We start from the raw sequence: 18,770 nt of genomic DNA on the forward strand, positions 1-18,770 counted from the left end.
GATTATTGAATTTGATGCTTGATGACAGAAATGAATGCAAGTAGCAGAGAGCTCTTAAATAATTATCAGGAGAAATATTTAACTTAGTTGTCCAAGTCAGCTGAATGTTATTTTTAAATTATACAAAGACTTCCTTCAGGATGTGGAAATATTTGTAGTCTACTGAAACCTCTAATGGAAATTTGGAGATGGAGCAGATAGATATCTGCCTCAGTGCCTCACTCCACAATGGTGCATAAACCTCATATTTTGTAGAAATCTGAATTGTAGATTCTCCAAATTCTCATGATCCACCAAATAAACTTCTTATCCTTTTAACTGGCAGTCATGTTGAGATCACTTACAGTGTGGTTGCTATTGGGAATTTCATGCTTTCTGTCCTTTCTGCACAAAGAAAACATAAATATTTTTCATAGATCATACATCAAATGACAAAGAAACATATTCTCAAAAGTCTGTTTCCCATGGAATTTGCATAGAATCTGTAGCTCATTGTTTGCTCATTGCCTACAATATTTGAAATTGCTGCTTCCCTCTTTGTAAAGTTTGAGCTATATTTTGCCTTAATGGTATCGAATGATAGACATGGTGAGTAGAAGTAGTGATAGACTCTTCTTCAATATCAGTTTTACTCACAGTTTAAAATGTGTGAATTAAATAGCAAATACGAAACAACCCCCTACCTGCAGCCCACCAACATCTCCACACCCACCCCGCCCCACCAACAAATAACCTGCTAATTAAGTAGTAACTTTGTAGGCCATGATAAAGACTTAATGCTAAGAAACAAATATTAGTTTATGCAGGGCGGAAAAAAAAACACAAAAAAGAGATAAATTCTTATGGTGAATGCGGGAATGGTAACCATTCGAAAGAAGGGCAAGGTCAACACAGCTAGCAGCTATCCTTGAAATAATAAGCATTGGCGGATCTAAGAGGGATGTGACAAATATGGTCACAGCACCCCTATTAATCCTAGTCCTGATATCAGATTTTTCGTCTGATTTTATTTCCCAATATTAACTCCCCTCATGCAACTCATCTCCCATTGTCAGTCCTCCTTACTTGACTAAAGCCCCTTTGGAAACTTACAGCAGACTCAATGGGCTGAATGGCCTCCTTCTGTGCCATATAGAGTCTATGGGCGGAATCTTCCCCTCCCGTCAGCAGCGGGACTCATGACAGGCGGGGGAGCAAGATTTGGCGAGAGGCCAAAAATCAGAATCTTATTTCCATGGCAGCTTAATGGTGGGCTGAGTGTCCTGCAGAGCTAGTTGGAACTCCATTTGCATCTCATGAATGCTCATTAAAAAGCCAACACATCAGAATCTCGTTAAGTGCCCGGCTAGCAGGAATTTAGAGCATTCATTTTCATGACCGTACACAAGTAGTTGCACCTGGTGAGATAGATCTCTTCCTGGATTCTGAGGTCAGCAGATGCTTCTCTCACCTCCTTTTGCACTGTCACTGAGAAATGTTGGCTGTCTGTAGCATAAGCTGCGTCAAGGCTGAGCACAGGGGTGGGGTGAGATCAAGGCAGGACTGGGGAAGGTTGTCAAGCAGCAGGGTGGACGAGTGAATGGCTGTCCAGGTAGCTGTTTAAATATGGCACCCGGACCTTAGACCCTATACAGTAATGGCAGGGTAGGTTACATCCTCCCTGCCCCGCCATGAGATTTGATTCGCGGATGCATAATTAATGAGCTGAACAGCATAAGATCCCACGTCTTCAGTCAGCCCACTGTCCAGCAGAAGTCACTCTGACTTCTGCTCCCACCACTGGACTTAGTCTCCAGAACAGAAGATTCCTCCCTATGACTCTAATCTTTTTATATGAAGATATTAAGCATATGTAGGAGAAGCTGTAAGTACCAGAACCATCTTAGACAGAAATGGAATCAACTAAATTTAAACACTCTAATGAGTGAATTTGTATTGCACTTTTCCGTGTAACTTCATGCACTGTGTTTTCTATACTCTATTCATATTTAAAAAGTGCTGGCATGTGGGTCTATGCCTGATGTTGGAAAAAGTTGAGAAATAGGTTGTTTTTTTTTCTATGTATAAATCAGGACATTGTGTTGTTGAGAAATGTGTATGAAACACGTAAATATACTACGGGACAGACAATTTGAAAGGGACACACTGATGGAAATGCTTTCACCATCAACAAAGGCCATGTTCTTTTCCTTCCTTTCTAAATAAAAACTCTAATTGCGTGATTTTAGAAAACAGGTGGTCAAGTATAAAATGTAAAGTTAAATTGCCATTAAGAATAATCCCTTTGGCATATTGTGGAAGGAATAAGTATGTTTAATATTCTTTTGATGGTTCTTAATTGGCCTGTGCTGGGCAAAAATGTGGAATACTTGTACTTTATTAAAGTAGCTTGATCTGCCTAACATTTTTTTAATACTTTTTCTGCAGAGTGGATCTATCTAATGGGAATTCCTGGCAGACATTTTCAGCTGTGAAGGTAGTTCTGCCCATGTTTGGTACCACTTCAAACAAAGATGGAACAATGTTCAGATTCCGGTAAAAGTGATCAATGATCCTTCGTGTAATCAGCTGCAGAAACCCAGAAGAGAGTTGAGCCAAGTGCTTCATCCTGTCAGCTTTGATGAAGAACAACGGTAATTGTTTCTGCAATGGTTACATGAGCTGTGGTAACATACTGGCAGAAGTTGTTTACATTCTGTTCATTGTCGAATCATAGAAGGGAACGAAAGCAGGAAAAGGTGACAAAAAACAAAACATGAATTTTTTCATAAAGTTTCGTAGGCATTTGCGAAGGATGGTGATCTTACTAGCCGCCTTTTGCATGGTGAGTGTTATTATATCAGCTTATTACCTATATACTGGCTACAAACAAGAGCTGGAACTTTCTAAGCCAACTCCAGAACAAGACTGTGGAGATCCCAAGCTTCTACCATACAGATTGTTTGAAATGAAAACTGCAAAACCGATTGACACATCTAGAGCAGACCCCATGGTCCTAGTATTTGTCGAGAGTCAATATTCACAGCTGGGACAGGAGATTGTGGCAATTTTAGAGTCAAGCCATTTTAAACACCACACTGAAATTGCCCCTGGTAAAGGGGACATTCCTGCCCTAACAAACAAGGACCGGGGCAGATATGCACTTGTTATATATGAAAATATTTTAAAGTACGTGAATATGGACTCCTGGAATAGAGAGCTGCTGGATAAATATTGTATGGAGTACAATGTTGGCATTATAGCATTTCACAAAGCTAATGAGAATAGTTTACTGAGCTCACAGTTAAAGGGTTTTCCACTGAATCTGCACACCAACCTTGCCCTCAAAGATTGCTGTATCAACCCACGATCTCCTTTGCTGCATATCACCAAAGCTAAAGAAATTGAGAGAGGCCCACTACCAGGAGAGGACTGGACTGTCTTCCAGTCCAATCACTCCACCTATGAACCTGTGTTACTAGCCAAACCAAGATCTACTGAAAACATTCCACACCAGATCGCCGATGAGATTCTGCACACCACTGTGGTTCAGGATCTGGGGCTCCATGACGGCATTCAGCGAGTTCTCTTTGGAAACAACCTGAACTTTTGGCTGCACAAACTTATTTTCGTTGATGCAATCAGCTTCCTTTCAGGGAAAAAGTTGATACTGTCTTTGGAAAGGTGCATTCTGGTGGATGTTGATGACATATTTGTTGGGAAGGAAGGAACGAGGATGAATGTTAACGATGTAAAGGTAAGGCCAATACTTAAGTGCATGTAGGATTCTGCCCTTGAGATTTTTTTAAAAATTGTTTACATTGTCATCTGAGTAAAAAAATCAATGAAGCTATTCAATACATGCTGTATAAAATATATCTGTGAGTTCAACACAAAAGAAACCTTTTTAGAGTAGAATGGCAACTTTTACCTTGAATAAAAATTCCTCCCATCAATGAGTTTTGGCTGCTACAACCATTAACTGTTGCTGGAGGATCAATGGCTCATTGCTTACAATATTGATAATGAAAGAACCATATTTCCAGAATATTTTTCTTTTTACCTTAACATGTTTTGCTGACAGAAAGTGTTGCATAAAGCAAGATTCATGACAGTTCCTCACTGATGTAAAGGCTGTGGCTCACAATTATCCTTGGGACGTTGAACCATTTTAGTTTTTAGCTGTGTGGAGGTGGGAGTGAAATTGGAGCTTGTTGCACCAGTTTAATGAGGACCAATCGCCCACCTATTATAAAACCCATCTGACATTTATTGCATTGATATCACCTATGCAAGAAAGACAAAAACTTATCTCAAGGTGGCTGTTCGATTAAATCAGGTAATCTATGAAGGAAACTCGCCGAGCAGATAAAAGTGCCCCACATGCTGGTCTGGAAGAAGCCGGGTTCAACCCCTATGTCTGTCCTGAAGTAATTGATTTCAGTGCGAGTAGTGTTAAGGGTGCTGCAAATAGCCTTGTACATCTGGAAAGAGGAGGGTCAAAAATCAGGCAGAGGTCCCACTCCTGGGGCTGAATTTTACACAGTAAGAGCCAAGGGTGAGCCTGCCTGTGCTTGGTCGGCTCACCCCACAACCGTTTAAAAGGTCAGCAGGTCTTTAATTGGTTTGAGACGGGACTTACAAACCTATGAAATAGAAGCAGAAGTAGGCCATTTGGCCTTTCGAGCTTGCTCTGCCATTCAATAAAATCATGGCTGACCTGTCTGCGTTTCAAATTCCACTTTCCCGTCTACCTCCGATAACTTTTGATTCCCTTGCCTAACAAGAATCTATCTAACCCCGCCTTAAATATATTCAATGACCCCACCTTCTGAGGCAGAGAGTTCCAAAGTCGCACAACCCCCTGAGAGAAAAAAAATCTTCTCATCTCTGTCCTAAAAGGGCGACCTCTAGTTTTAAAACAGTGTCCCCTAGTTTAGGACTCACCCACAAGAGGAAACATCCTTTCCATGTTCACCTTCTCAAGACCGTTTAGGATCTTATATACTTCAATCAAGTCACCCCTCACTCTTCTAAACTCCAGTGGAAACAAGACCAGTCTGGCCAACCTATCCTCATAAGACAACCCACTCATTCCAGGTATAAATCTGGTAAACCTCCTCTGAACCGCCTCTAACGCATTTACATCCTTCCTTAAATTAAGAGACCAAAACTTGAAAACTGCAGTATTCAAGATGTGGTCTCACCAATGCACTGTATAACTGAAGCATAACATCCTTAATTTTATGTTCAATTCCTCTTGTAATAAAGGTTAGCATTCCATTAGCCTTCTTAATTACTTCTACCTGCATACTAACATTTTGTGACTCACGCATATGACTTATGCCCCCAACCGAGAGGAAGTTCCATCTCTGAGTGCTGCCAGCCAATCAAATAGCCAGCAGTTCTCTTGTCCAAGCAGGGCACCACCGCGATTGATGGTCACTGCTGGGATTGCAGGCAGTCTCCTGAAGAAGCCATGGACCCAGATAAAGGTAAGTCCATGGTCTTGACAGGGCCACAACTGGCACGACCTAGCAAGAGGGACTGTGCGGCTGGGATTGACAGATGGGGTTGGAGGGGGGAAAAGCTGGAAGGGAGAATACCTGGGGAGATGCCTCTGGTGAGCACCCCCCAGTGTGGCCACATTGTTGCCAGGTTTCACCTGGTGGCGTGGACAATTGGCGTCAGCTTCTCTCACTGTGGGCAAGATCCCAGCAGCGAAGGGAGGAGGCCTTTAAGTGGCCACTAATTTGTCACTTAAGGCCCTGAATTGGCCCAAGGGCAAGTGGGCCTCCCCATGTCTCTCCCACTGTGAGCAACATACCCTCAGGGGCCAGGAAGGGGCAGGAAATGGGTACGGTGCTGCTGCCATGGCGCCCAATTTTACACAACAGTGAGCTGCCAAACCCCCACCTGCCCTCCCAGAGAGAGTAAAATTCAGCCCCTGATGCTATCCAGAGAATTCTGCTTGAATATGTGTGGATGGTGACATCTGCAGATAATCCTGCATGTGCTGTCGTAGTAGTCAAATAGTTTGTCACAACCACTAACTGGACCCACGCACGAGAAATGATTGTTTGAGCCTTGTACTAGTGAATAACCAGCATTTTTAGAATATCTTCAGGGATGGAAGATGGATGAAAAATATATGAAGGAGGAGAAACAATCAGTGTGATAATAGTGCTCCAATGTCTTTGCAGCTTTAAAGTTTGATAAGACCCATAGACAGATCTTTAGGAGCTATTACATATTTTCTTTGTTATGTTCTCAGGTCATCATCATTCAGCCTTATTATTCCACGTGGAAAAAGGTCTTCTACTGCTATTCACCACTGAACTTGGTTTTGAGAAACCATTTCCAACTGACCCCATGTGTTGTCCACTATTTTCATTTAGACACCTAAAGTTCTGGTCTAACTGGTTTGTGGTCTAGCTCATCTTCCTTTTTCATTGGAGATTACATTTCAACAACTAGTTGCCACAGGTTTGTGGTTTGAGAGTATTCTCAGGTTTTTTTCAATCCAACCCATATTTCTCCATTTTGTTTACATATCTGTTATTTCCCAATTGGTTTGTCTCCATAGTTAGTCATTTATGATGGTCTTTGGTAGACATTTATTGTCATGTGTCTGTGACTCGTTTTTCACAGTTTTCATTTCTCTCCATGATTCTGCACTGTGCAAAAGCACCAATTTGACCTTAGTGTTAAAAAGTGAAATTTGAGCTTAGATTATAATTTACTTTGCCTGCCCAGGAGTCGGAGGATCAATTAGGGATGAGGTACCTGGAAGATGGGGAGAAATGAGTGATTGTGGCAGAGGGGCAAGACCCCCAGTGGTGGTGAGGGAATGACAGTCTGGGCAGATGGGAGTCAATCCTGGGGTTGGGGGGTAAGGCTTTAGGCTTTGGGAGGAGCATTCAGAAGCCTTGGACAGGAGATGGGGCAGCCTTAGGAAGTTGGACGTAAAAGGCCTTGAGAGGGAGAAGGCAGGATGTCAGAGGCTTCAAGAGGGAGGAGGCCTCAGGAGTGGGGAGGAGGTCAGTGGCCTCAGGGGAAGGGGTTGGGGGAGGTCAGTGGTTTCTGACAAGGAGTAAATTGGAGGCCTTGGTAGAGCCCAATTCTGAATGGTTGCTCAGGAGAGCAGGTCACATCTAACAAATAAGTAGGTGTAAAGTACTTACCTCCTGGAATGCCTTACCTGGCTGTCCGTAGTTAAATCAAAAAATTAAATAACAATCCCACTATAGTATTCAAAATGCCAGAACTACCTCCTCGGGTTGTTCACCCACCCACTACCCCGCTTTGTTTAAAGCCGGAAGTGGGCGGGTTAGAGTACATTGGTGTTGGGGTTCTGATTTTTCAAAATTTAAACCTCCACCCAATTTGACCCACTTGTATTTTATAGTTAAAATTTCCAATGTGATCTTTTCAGATAATGGACTGGATTTTCATCCTCGAGGTGGGTAGCCAGAAAGATGGGATTTTCATTGCTCAGGGGTGGGTGTGGGCTGCAGTTGGGCTACCTAAGCTGGAAAAAAATTCAAAGGAACCCATAGATGCTGCTGGGTGGTGAGGCAAGCTGTTTAAAAGGCCTGCCTTGGTGTTGTGAGGTTTCATCCTAGTTATAATGAAAGAAGTAAAGCTCTATAGCCCTCATTCCCAAACCCCCTCATCCCCTACACACTCATGTCCCATCCATGTCACCTCATGGGCCCTCCCACCCATCTCAATGGCTCCTCATGCCCCATGCCAAGCTATGGCCCTTCCATGCCCATTCACCCACTATACACCGTATATAACCAATGGACCCTAAAGTGACAATAGCATATGTAAAAGAGCTTTTTAAAAAAGTCATTCATTAATAACTTTCCAAATTCTTTAAAAAAACTCCTTTTGACTATAGCTCTCAACCATCCACTATCAGTAGCAGAAACTTTAAGCACTTGAAACCTCTTTATCTTGTGTAAATAAAACATTGTGCAATTGACAGAAGAGATCAGAGAGCCAGAGCTGTCAATCAAGCAATGTTTTCTCTGGGGGGGTCGGTGATTTCAGTATGCTAATGGATTTCTGGACTCTCATTATGCATTCTCGGCATAACTTCATCAGTTCCTCCATTTTTTGTTAATGATGTTTCCAAGGCAGATGAATTATCTATGTCCTCAGTGGGCTCTCCGTTTACCATAATCCTATCATTTTTAGTATTGCTGATGTGTATAACATTAGTTTTGTCTATATTGAAGCCTACATTTGCTGTTATTGCGGCTAGTGTCAGTCTTGTTCTGCATATGTTGTTACTTATATGGTAGAAGGGCAATGTAATCGATGAAGACTAAATTATCCAATTGGCTATGTCACTGTATGACAAGGCTTGTCCTTCACGTTATCCCATCCAACACTGAGAAAAACATCAAAGGCGGCAACAAGCATCCATGTCCTAATCCACTTTCCCCTAAAGGGTTCTTTGAGGGTTTCATTGTGTATTATGTTGCATGATGGATTTTGGTATGCTTTTTAGGTTATGGTAATATATGGCTCCATTATTCCATAGCATCACATCAACTTTCAGAAGATATTTTGATGTATACTATCAAATACCTTTTCAAAATGTATGATTGTGAGGCAGAGAAAGGAGTTCCTTTCAATTGATTGTTTCACTGTGGCAAAATGCACATATGGCCATTGCATGTTTTGTGTTTTTGGAAAGCAATCTGTTCGACTCTTTGACTCTTGTCAAATTTTGTCTTCGGTTTTACAAAAGGTAACTATGTTTAAAAGCTTTCCCTGATACAGAAAACAATATGATGTATCTCACTTACTTAGATCACTTTTCTTAGATAACGTTATGATATAGTCATGTTTCCATTCTCCAGCCATTTCTTCTGTTTCCCATATCTTCTTGAAATGCTGAAGCAGTATTTTAGTAGATGCTTCTACTTCTAGTAGATTACCATCTGGGCTTGGTAAGTGTCAGCTGTGTGGCTAAGTGGTGACACTTTTGTTTCTGAGACAAGGTTATGAGTTCAAGCCCCACTTGACCATATAATCTAGCTGGCACTGCTGGAGGTGTCAACTTTTGGATGAGATGTTAATTCAATGTGAATGTCAAAGATTTCATGGCATTATTTGAAGGAGAGCAGAGGAATTCTCCTGGTGCCCTGGCTAGCATTTATCACTCAACCAACACCTAAAATAGATGAATTGGCCATTTATTTTAGCACTGTACATGAGACCATGCTGTGCAGAAATTAGCTACTGCATTTCTTACATTACAACAGTGACTGCCCTTCAAAAGTAACTTGTTATAAAATACTTTGAGAGAATTTGAGGTTGTTAAAAGCACATAAATTTGAGCTGTTTCTTTCCCACTCTTCAGTTTCCTTGATTTCTTCTATTAGGTTTTTTTTGTATCTATCTGGAAAGAGGTTTCTGCTGATGGTATGTCTGGGGATCGGTTAGAGTAGGTCAACTTAACAGTTCCTTGAAATGTTCTGTCCATTTTTTGAGCAGATTGTTTTGTTTTATTCATGTGGTTCCACTTTGTTCTTCACTGACTTGTCTACTCTCTGACACATCCCAGCAAGCTTCCTTGCAAGATTGTACAGTTCTTTCATGTTTCCCTGTTTCTGATTGTTTGGTGAGATTTCCAAAGAACATTCTCTGATCGTGTATTTTGCTTCTTCCCAGTTCTTGGTCACCTTTGAACATAAATGTGCTTTTCCTTTAGTTGTTCTTGTTCAGCTTTATTGAAGGCTGTGTTTTTTTTTCTCTCTTCCAATTTCAATTTTTACAGCGTTTCTTTTGATATCCAATCTTTGTGCTATCTGTCTTTCTTTCCAGAGGTTTCCATGCATGTTTCTTTAGATGCCTTTGTCATTTGCTGTCTTGTTCGAGAGCTGGTTCCTCTGTTTCTTGCAGGTTTTAAAAATATTATTGGAAAGGATAAGTTCATATGTTTATAAAAACTAGGAGTGGGATTAGGCCATTCAGCCCTCAAGACTGCTGTGCTATTCAATAAGATTATGGCTGATCTGATTGTGACCTTAACTCCACTTTCCTGCCTACTCCAATAACCCTTGACTCCCTTACAGATCAAAAATCGGTTTAATTCAGCCTTCAATATATTCAATGACCCAGCCAAGACCCTCTGAAAGAAGAAACTTATCCTCACTTCCATCTTTAATGGGAGGCCCCTTTTTTTTAAACTTTAGCTCATGACTCTTCCCCCAATGGGAAACATCCTTTCAGCATCTAACCTGTCAAGCCCCCTCAGAATCTTGTGTTTAAATAAGATCACCCCATTCTTCTAAACTCTAATATGTATAATCCCAACCTGCTCAACCTTTCCTACACCTTCATCTTAGGAGTCAGCCTAGTGAACCTTCACTGAACAGCTTCAAATGCAAGTATTTCCCTCCTTAAGTAAGGAAGCCACAACTGTACACAGTACTCCAGATGTGGTCTCACCAATGACCTGTACAGATGTAGCAAGACTTCCCCTGCCCCTCCCCCCCACCCACTTTTATATTCCATCCTTCTTTCAATAAAGGTCAACGTTCCATTTGCCTTCCTAATTACCGGTTGTGCTTGCATGCTAACTATTTGTGGTCCATGTACTGGGACAACTCTGTACCACAGCATTTGTAGTCTCTCTCTGTTTAAATAATATTCTGTTTATCTATGCTTCATACCAAAGTGGACAACCTGAATTTTTCCTACATTATACTCCATCTGCCAAATTTTTTCCCACTCACTTAATCTACCTATATCTGTTTGCAGATCCTTTGTATCCTCCTCACAACCTGCTTTCCTACATACCTTTGTGTGGCCCACAAATCTGGCTTCAATACAGTCAGTCCCTTCATCCAAGTCATGAATATAGATTGTAAATAGTTGAGGCCCCAGCACTGATGCCTGTGACACTCCGCTAGTTACAGTTTGACAACCTGAAAAATACCCAGCCTCCACTGCTCTCTAGGAAAGAGAATTCCAAACACTAATAACCCTCTGAGAGAAGAAATTCCTCCTCATCTCCATCTTAAATGGCAGACCCCTTAATTTTAAGCTGTGCCCCCCGCCTCCCAGTTCTACATTCCACCATGAGGAAGAACATCCTCTCAGCATATAAAAGCAGTAAAGTCTTGCTACAATTGCACAGGACATTGATGAGACTACACCTAGAGTACTGTGTACAGTTTTTTGTTTCCTTATAACAAGAGGGCTATAGCTTGCATTCAAAGCCATTCAGAAAAGGTTCTCTAGGCTATCTCCTGGGATAAAGGGGTTATTTTATGAGGAAAGGTTGAACAGGTTAGGCCTATACTTATTGGCGTTTAGAAGAACTGGCTTATTTATTTGTTTCCTGTTAGTAAGCCAATCCTCTATCCATGCTAATATATCACCCCCAACAATAGGAGCTCTTATCCTGTGTAGTAACCGTTTTATATGACACCTTATCAAATGCTTTTTGGAAATTCAAAACACTACATCTACATGCTTGTTACATCCTCAAAGAATTCTAATAAATTTGTCCAAATCAATTCCCCTTTCATAGAACCATGTTGACTTGCTTGATTGTATTATGATTTTTTAAATGCCCTGCTACTATTTTGTTAATAATGGATTCCAGCATACTCCCAATGACCAATGTTAGGGTAAGTGGCCTATAGTTTCCAGCTTTCTGTCTCTGTCTGTCCTTTCTTGAATGGAGGTGTTACATTTGTGTCTTTCCATTCAATTGGGATCTTTCTAGAATCTAAAGAATTTTGGAAGTTAAGACCCTAGGATGCAAACCATGAGGTCTAGGGGATTTGCCAGCCCTTAGTCCCATGAGTTTTCCTAGCACTTTTCTCTGTATTGATTTTATTTGATTTAAGTTCCCCCTTCCCTTCTGCTTCTTGATTTTATACTATTATTGGGAGGCATTTTGTGTCTTTGACTGAGAGGATAAATACAAAGGGCAGAATTTTACAAGTCAGCGAGCGAGGTTGGGGCCCTCTCGCCAACGTGTAAAATGGTGCGTAGTGATATCAGGGGGAACTCCCGACGTCCACGGGCGGGATGAGGTTTCATGTAGACTTTTAAAAATTTTAATAAAGATTTTGTAAAAATTATGGACATGTCCCAACTCATGTAGATTTGTCATATGAAGGGACATGTAAGGGAAATGTAATTTTTCTATTTTTGTCTTTTTTACCATTTCAGATGATCTCCCTGAGGCTGCACTTAGCCTCAGAGAGATGGATGTGCTTGCTCTTGCACATGCGCGAAAGAGCGCACTCACGATTTTGGGATTCCCCCGCCCACACAGGAAGCGCATGGCGCTTCCGTGTGGACATCATGTAAAATGGTGGCGTGCCTCCGATCGGGAGCGCCGATCGGAAGCGCACCCATACACGCTCGCCCATCAACTTCCCCCCCAACGGGGGGAAAATTCAGCCCAAAATATCTGTTCAAATTCTCTGCCATTTCCTTGTTTCCCTTTATTAATTCCCCAGTCTCTCCAAGGGACCAACATTTTAGCTATTCTTATCCTGTGGAAGCTTTCACTGTCTGTTTTTATATGTCTTGCTAGTTTACTGACATACTTCAATTCCTTCCTCTTTATTATATTTTAATCATCTGAAATTTTCCCAATCTTCCAGCCTACCATTTATTTTCACAGCATTATGCGTCATTTCTTTCAATTTTATACCACCTTAACTTCTTTATTTAGCCATGGATGGTGCATCCATGACATAGCATCTTTCTTGTTCAATGGAATATATCTGTGTTGTAAATTATGCAAGATCTCCTTAAATTTCTGCCACAGCTTCTCTACAGTCTTTCATTCTAACCTATTTTCCCATTCCACTTTAGCCAACTTTATTTTCATGCCCTTGTATTCGCCTTTAGGTAAGTTTTTCTCACCCTCAAATTCAATGCGAAATTCTATCACATTATGATCACTCTTGCCTAGAGGATTTTCTACTCCAAGATCTTTAATCAATCCTCCCTCATTACACATTACTGGGTCTAAAATAGCCTGCTCCCTGATTTGGTTTCAGAATGTATTCTAAGAAATTATCACTAGTGGACTCTACGAACTAATCCTCCACATTATCTTTTCCAATCTGATTTGTCCAATCCATGTGAAGATTAAAATAACCAGGATCATTTTAGTACCCCTTCTTAAAAGCCTCCATTATTTCTTGATTCATACTATGTCCTGCAGTGTAGCTACTGTCATGGGGGCCTATAAATTACTCCCACCAGTGACTTCTTCCCTTTGCTATTTCTTACCTCCACCCAAACTGATTCCAGGCCAAGATCATTTCTCACTACTGTACTGATCTCATCTTTTATTAACAGACCTACCCCATCGCCTTCTCCTTTCTTCCTATCCTTCCAAAATTTCAAATATCCTTGAATATTCAGTTCCCACACATGGTCATTTTGTAACCATGGGCATGGGCATGGTTTCAATGGGTGGGGGGGCATATAAACTAGGGCAGTGCCCGCCCCACCACCTTCCCACCCACCCCTGAGCTCACCCCCATAATATTCAGGGTGGGCGGGTGCTGAAATTGGTAGCCTGCTTTCCATATAATAGATAACCAAGGGTTAACTAGTCTTGTTACTAAGCCAATTGACGCTGATAATACACTGCCTGTGCCATAAAATGTTTGGCATGGGCAGTTGGGCAGGAATGGCAGCCCAACTTTTAAAATAAATTCTTGAAAGGGGGAGGAGGAAGGCGGGTTCCATCTTCAGGGGCTGCCCTTTGCAGATCGGCAGAAGGAGACCTACCCGCCTGCTGTCTTAAACCCACCACCCGACACTCCCACCCCAAGCCCCTAAACTGCCCCAAACCTCCCTGCCTCAGAACCCATACTTACCCAATTCTGGGGATTAATGGGCCTTCTCTGTTTCCTTGTTGCAGTCCTGGCAACGCCCACTAATGCATTGCCAGGACTGATGGACCTGCGAGTCAGCCGGGCTGGCTGGCATGGTGCGGGTCAGGCCAGCTCCACACCGATTTTTGCTGCTGGGGGTGGTGAAGCATCTGTTCCCCCACCACGCCCCCAATCGTAATATTCAGCCTCATGCCTCTGTAACAGTTATCAATCATACATATTTATTTCTATTTGCACTATCAATTCACCCATATTGTTATAAATCCTGCACGCATAAAGAACTTTAATTCTGTCTTATTACCATTTTTGCTTACTCTGACCTTATTTACTGGTGTATTTTTATGTTTGTTTGCTCTGTCCCTTCCTGACACTCTGGTTATCATAACCCACATCCCTACCATTCATTATTGACTTGTCCTTCCTCTTTAACTTTCTAAATCTCCCATCATTGTGAACCCTCCTTCTCTCACACCTCTCCCACCCTGCCCTTAAAACCCTCACTGTAGCCTTAGTTATATGGTTCACCAGGACACAAGACAGTTCAACTGAAGACTGTCCCAGTGGTACAACTCCCTCTTTCCCCAGTACTGGTACCAGTGTCCCAAGAATTAAACCCTATTTCTCCCACACTAAACTTGGAGCCATGCATTCAACTCTCTGATCTTATTTACCCTATGCCAATTTGCTTGTGACACAGGCTGTAATCCAAAGCTTATTGCCTTTGTTGTCCTGCCTTTTAATTTAGCCCCTAGCTTTTCATACTCCTTTAACAGAACCTTTTTCTTGGTTCTACCTATGCTGTTGGCACCCACATGGACCTTGACAACTGAATCCTTCCCCACCCCCTCAATGTTCCTCTCCAGCCCCGGGAAGATATCTTTTAACCCTAGCACCGGATAGACAATACAGCTTTTGGGACTCAAGCTCTCTGCTGTGGAGAGTAGCATATATCCCACTAACTGTCCCATACTACAACTGCATTTCTTTGCACTCATCTACTTGAATGGCCCCCTCCACTATGATGCTTTGATCAGTTTTCTCATCCACTCTGCAGTGCATGCTGTCGTCCACACAAGCTGCAAGAACCTCAAACCTGTTGAACAAGTACAAGGGCTGAGGCTCCTCCATTGCTAGCTTCTGGGCCAACATACCCGCCTCACTTGTAGTCACACCCTCCTGTCCCTGACCAAGAAGCAGCTCTGAAGTATTTGGCCTAAGTGGTGTGACTGCCTCCTGGAACAAAGTGCTCAGATAACATTTTCGCTTCCTGATGCATCACTGTGTTTGAAGCTTGGACTCCAGCTGATCAGCTCTGAGCCGAAGTTCGTTGAGCTGCAGGCACTTACTGCAGATGTGGTTGCTGTAGATCGCACTGGTGTTCACCATGAGCTACATACTACAGCTGCAACACATCGCCTGCCCTGCCATCTTTATTATGTTTTATATAACTAATTAGGTTTTAAGTTTAGAAATATCATTCAATGATTATTTGAAGTTAATTAAGTAGCTTAACTAGTTAAGCTATAAATTTAATACAACAGCATCAATACCAGTTTAGATTCCTGCCTCAGTTTAGACAGCAAACCTTAAAACTCACCAACTAATCACCTACCTGCTCACCTAATAAATGCCTCTGGGCTTCGGCTCTTAGGTCTCATTGTCTACGGTTCCCCCTCTCAGATCATTCCTTGTTCTGTAAAAGACCAGAATAGCACATCCTCCTTCACTGCACCAATGCCAACTCATGACTCACCACCCTTTGACCTTACACCCTCCATGCCTACTCATCCTGAATTCACCATGGGAAGACCTCAAATGCCATGCTGAGATGAAATAAAGTAAAGTCATAAGAATCAATTCAAGACTTCACTATATATAAATAAAGACTCCCATTCATAAAAGTCCATTCAATACATTAAAATCCCTTCAAGTACTTACTCCCATATAGAAACAAACATTTGTATTCCTAGCCGCATATTAAAGACTACTAATCCCTTAATAACCTCTTGGAGCTGTTAATCAAACTGTGAGCTTACAGCCACACACCGCCCCTCCCCCCCCCCCCACCCCCCCCGCCCCACCCACCACCACCACAACACTGTGATAACGACAAGTGTTAGAACAGTCAAGCAGTACTAATGCTATAATGATATCAGTCAGGCTTAAGTCAATAGCTATTGAAACTGCAAGCGCCATTCTTTTTTTCAACTTACTGGCATAGCAGGCTGATTTTAAAAAATATTTAAAGAGCAGTGAACTAAAATAACTTGACAGCTTGACAGTTCCACTTTTTATGCACATTCACATCTACTGTTAAAAATCACAAATCTCACACTATGGGAAACAGACCTTGTTCCAGCAATAATTGGGTCTGTTTGAACGCTGCACTGAGGTCAAATGGTCCTGTTGGGTTCAAATTTCCCATACGTGAAAATCACATCCCTCCCCCTTACCCATACCGGTGAAAAGAGGATCTGGCAAAAATGGGGCGGGACTTCCAGATCCATGGTCCTGGCGCCATTTTAGCTAAGGCATGGATTCTCCATGCATCCGTGAAAATTTGAGCCAGAGTGCAACCCATGCACCCAAAACGGGGAGCAATCCAATTTTTAGCCCTTTTAAGTTTAAAGCTGCAATTATGGCCTGAATTTTCCCGTCAGCGATTTGGTGGCAGGGCCCGCTCACCGACGAGAAAATGACACGGGAGGATGTTGGGAGGAGCCCCTGACGTCATCCCGGTCCCTTTAAATTTTCAGGAAGGCGGGCGTGACAGCGAAATCAGCTGTCCGCCTGCCGACCTGTCAATGGCCAATTGAGGCCATTGACAAAGTAATTAAGATAATTAAAGACCTGCCCGTCCAACCTTAAGGCTGGCGGGCAGGCCAGGAACCCCAGCGGGCTTCTGATAACACATGAAACCTCATCCACTGGTGGGATGAGGTTTCATGTCTGTTTTTAAAATTTAATACATTTTATGTGATATTTATTAACATGTCCCATCTTGTGTGACATTGTCACACGAAGGGGACATGTTAATAATTTTTCAATTTTTCTATTTTTAAAGTTTTCTGGACTGTCAGTAATCTCCCTGAGACAGTACTTTGACAGCTGGGGATTCCCTCCCCACCCACACCCCCACACAGGAAGCAGGCCAATTAAGGCCTGTCCACTCAAAATGGCGGCGGGCCCCGTTTCTGTGGCAGGGGTCGGCTGTCCGTCTGCCGCCGAGCCGGTGGGGCCCACACGCCCGCCAAGGGCAAAATTCTGCCCTATATATAAGTAGTAGTTTGAGACTGACATCTATTAGTAATCTTCTAAATGTCCAATTGATACAGAGACAATCTATTTGATGCACAATGCTATGATTTGGTGATCTCCATGTAGCTTTGTGTGCCATTTTGTCAGGGAAAGACACTTGCACCAAAGACGAGGTTATTTAAGGTACATTGGTCACTGTAGTGTTCATTTCAACTACTCTTCCCTTCCCTATAATTAATTTGCAGCCAGTGCTGTCAAGCCCAATTGTTTGTCTGCTGATGCATTTATTTAAAACACTGTTTTAAGTAGCAGGAGCATTTTTATCTTCCTACTTCTGTATCTTTATCTTCCTACTTGTAAGATAGTCACAGGCCTTTGTTCAGCTATGGGAAGGCGAAATATGGCTAAGTTCACTCTATTGCTCTATCAGTGTAGTGCCATTTCTGAGCACTGACAAGTCTACTGTACCTCTGAGTCATTTACTTGGATAATTGATACCCAAGTGATGATAATCAAACTAAAAGATCCACACAACGTTGTAAACTATGGAACTTGAGATGAAATCTCAAACTGAATATACCTGACTTTTCTAACATGAAAACAAAAATGTTGGAAATACTCAACAGGTTAGGCAGCATTTGTGGAAAGAGAGACTAAGATGAAAATTTTTTTCTCTTCGAGGAACTTTAGCTTTGGGAACTCTCTTCTCCAGAGAGCAGTGGAGACAGGGTCATTGATTAATTTTAAGGCAGAGGTAGATAGATTCTTGACTAACAAGGGAATCAAGGGATATCTGAGATAGGCAGGAACGTGGAGTTGAGGCCACAGTTGGATCTGCCATGATCTTATTGAATGGCAGTGCAGGCTTGAGGGGCCAAATTGCCTACTCCGGCTCCTGATTCGTATGTTTGTAAGTAGTTAAAGCCTCAGGTCGATGACTTTTCATCAGACGAAAGGTCATCGACCTGTAATATTGGTGGTGAGTTTAACACTCAAAAATTGCTGGAATGGGGTCAGGTGAGATATAAAAATTATAAAATTCTCAAACCCAACCCTTCAAACTGCCTACTTCTGGCTGTAAGAGATGGGTTGGCAGCTAACCTGCCCCCAAGACATGGGTTGTCCATTTAACCACGAGAATGAGGTTGTGAATCTCATTTTTAACTTGTCTTGCAGACTTAACCCTGGCCAGTCGGGTTTCCCATGCCTAGGGATATCGGGCAGCTCAAGGGAGGCGAGGGCATCTTTGGGAAGAAAGACTTTTACATTGCTTGTGGACCTAGTGAAGAAGGCAAGCACCCCTCCCACGCCCAACCCCCCACCCCTGACAAATCCACCACATTCTAAGTTTACCTACTTCCCTGCCATCTGACCCCTCCACCTTCATTGGGCATCCCCTCCCCTGCCATCAGACCTCCTATCCATTCAATGCTCTTGGCCTGGGTTTGGAGGTTAGGGGGAGACAGTGGGCTTGAATGTTCTCAGAAACAGCATCCGAGCCCTTGGTGCAGGATGTGGACAGGAGGAAAGCTGTCCTCTCTACAGGGAAATAAGAGGCCCATTAGGCAGACATTGCAGAGGCAATAGGAGCAGAAAATGCTGGAAGCATTCAGCAGATCATACAAACATACGAAT

At 42.4% G+C, this 18,770-nt stretch overlaps 1 protein-coding gene across 4 annotated transcripts in view; it reads left to right on the forward strand.

Moving 5' to 3' along the window:
- ndst3 (N-deacetylase/N-sulfotransferase (heparan glucosaminyl) 3) overlaps window positions 1-18,770 on the forward strand; it is a 1,004,816-nt gene that overhangs the window by 758,398 nt on the left and 227,648 nt on the right. For all 4 annotated transcript variants that reach the window (XM_078543131.1, XM_078543140.1, XM_078543148.1 and 1 more), the window contains one exon: window positions 2,428-3,736. In XM_078543131.1, coding sequence (XP_078399257.1) covers window positions 2,756-3,736 — 981 coding nt within the window. In that variant the 5' untranslated portion in view covers window positions 2,428-2,755. The remainder of the gene's footprint in view (window positions 1-2,427; window positions 3,737-18,770) is intronic.

This window comes from Cetorhinus maximus, chromosome 1 (assembly GCF_964194155.1).
Source record: "Cetorhinus maximus chromosome 1, sCetMax3.hap1.1, whole genome shotgun sequence".
Lineage (NCBI taxonomy): Eukaryota > Metazoa > Chordata > Chondrichthyes > Lamniformes > Cetorhinidae > Cetorhinus > Cetorhinus maximus.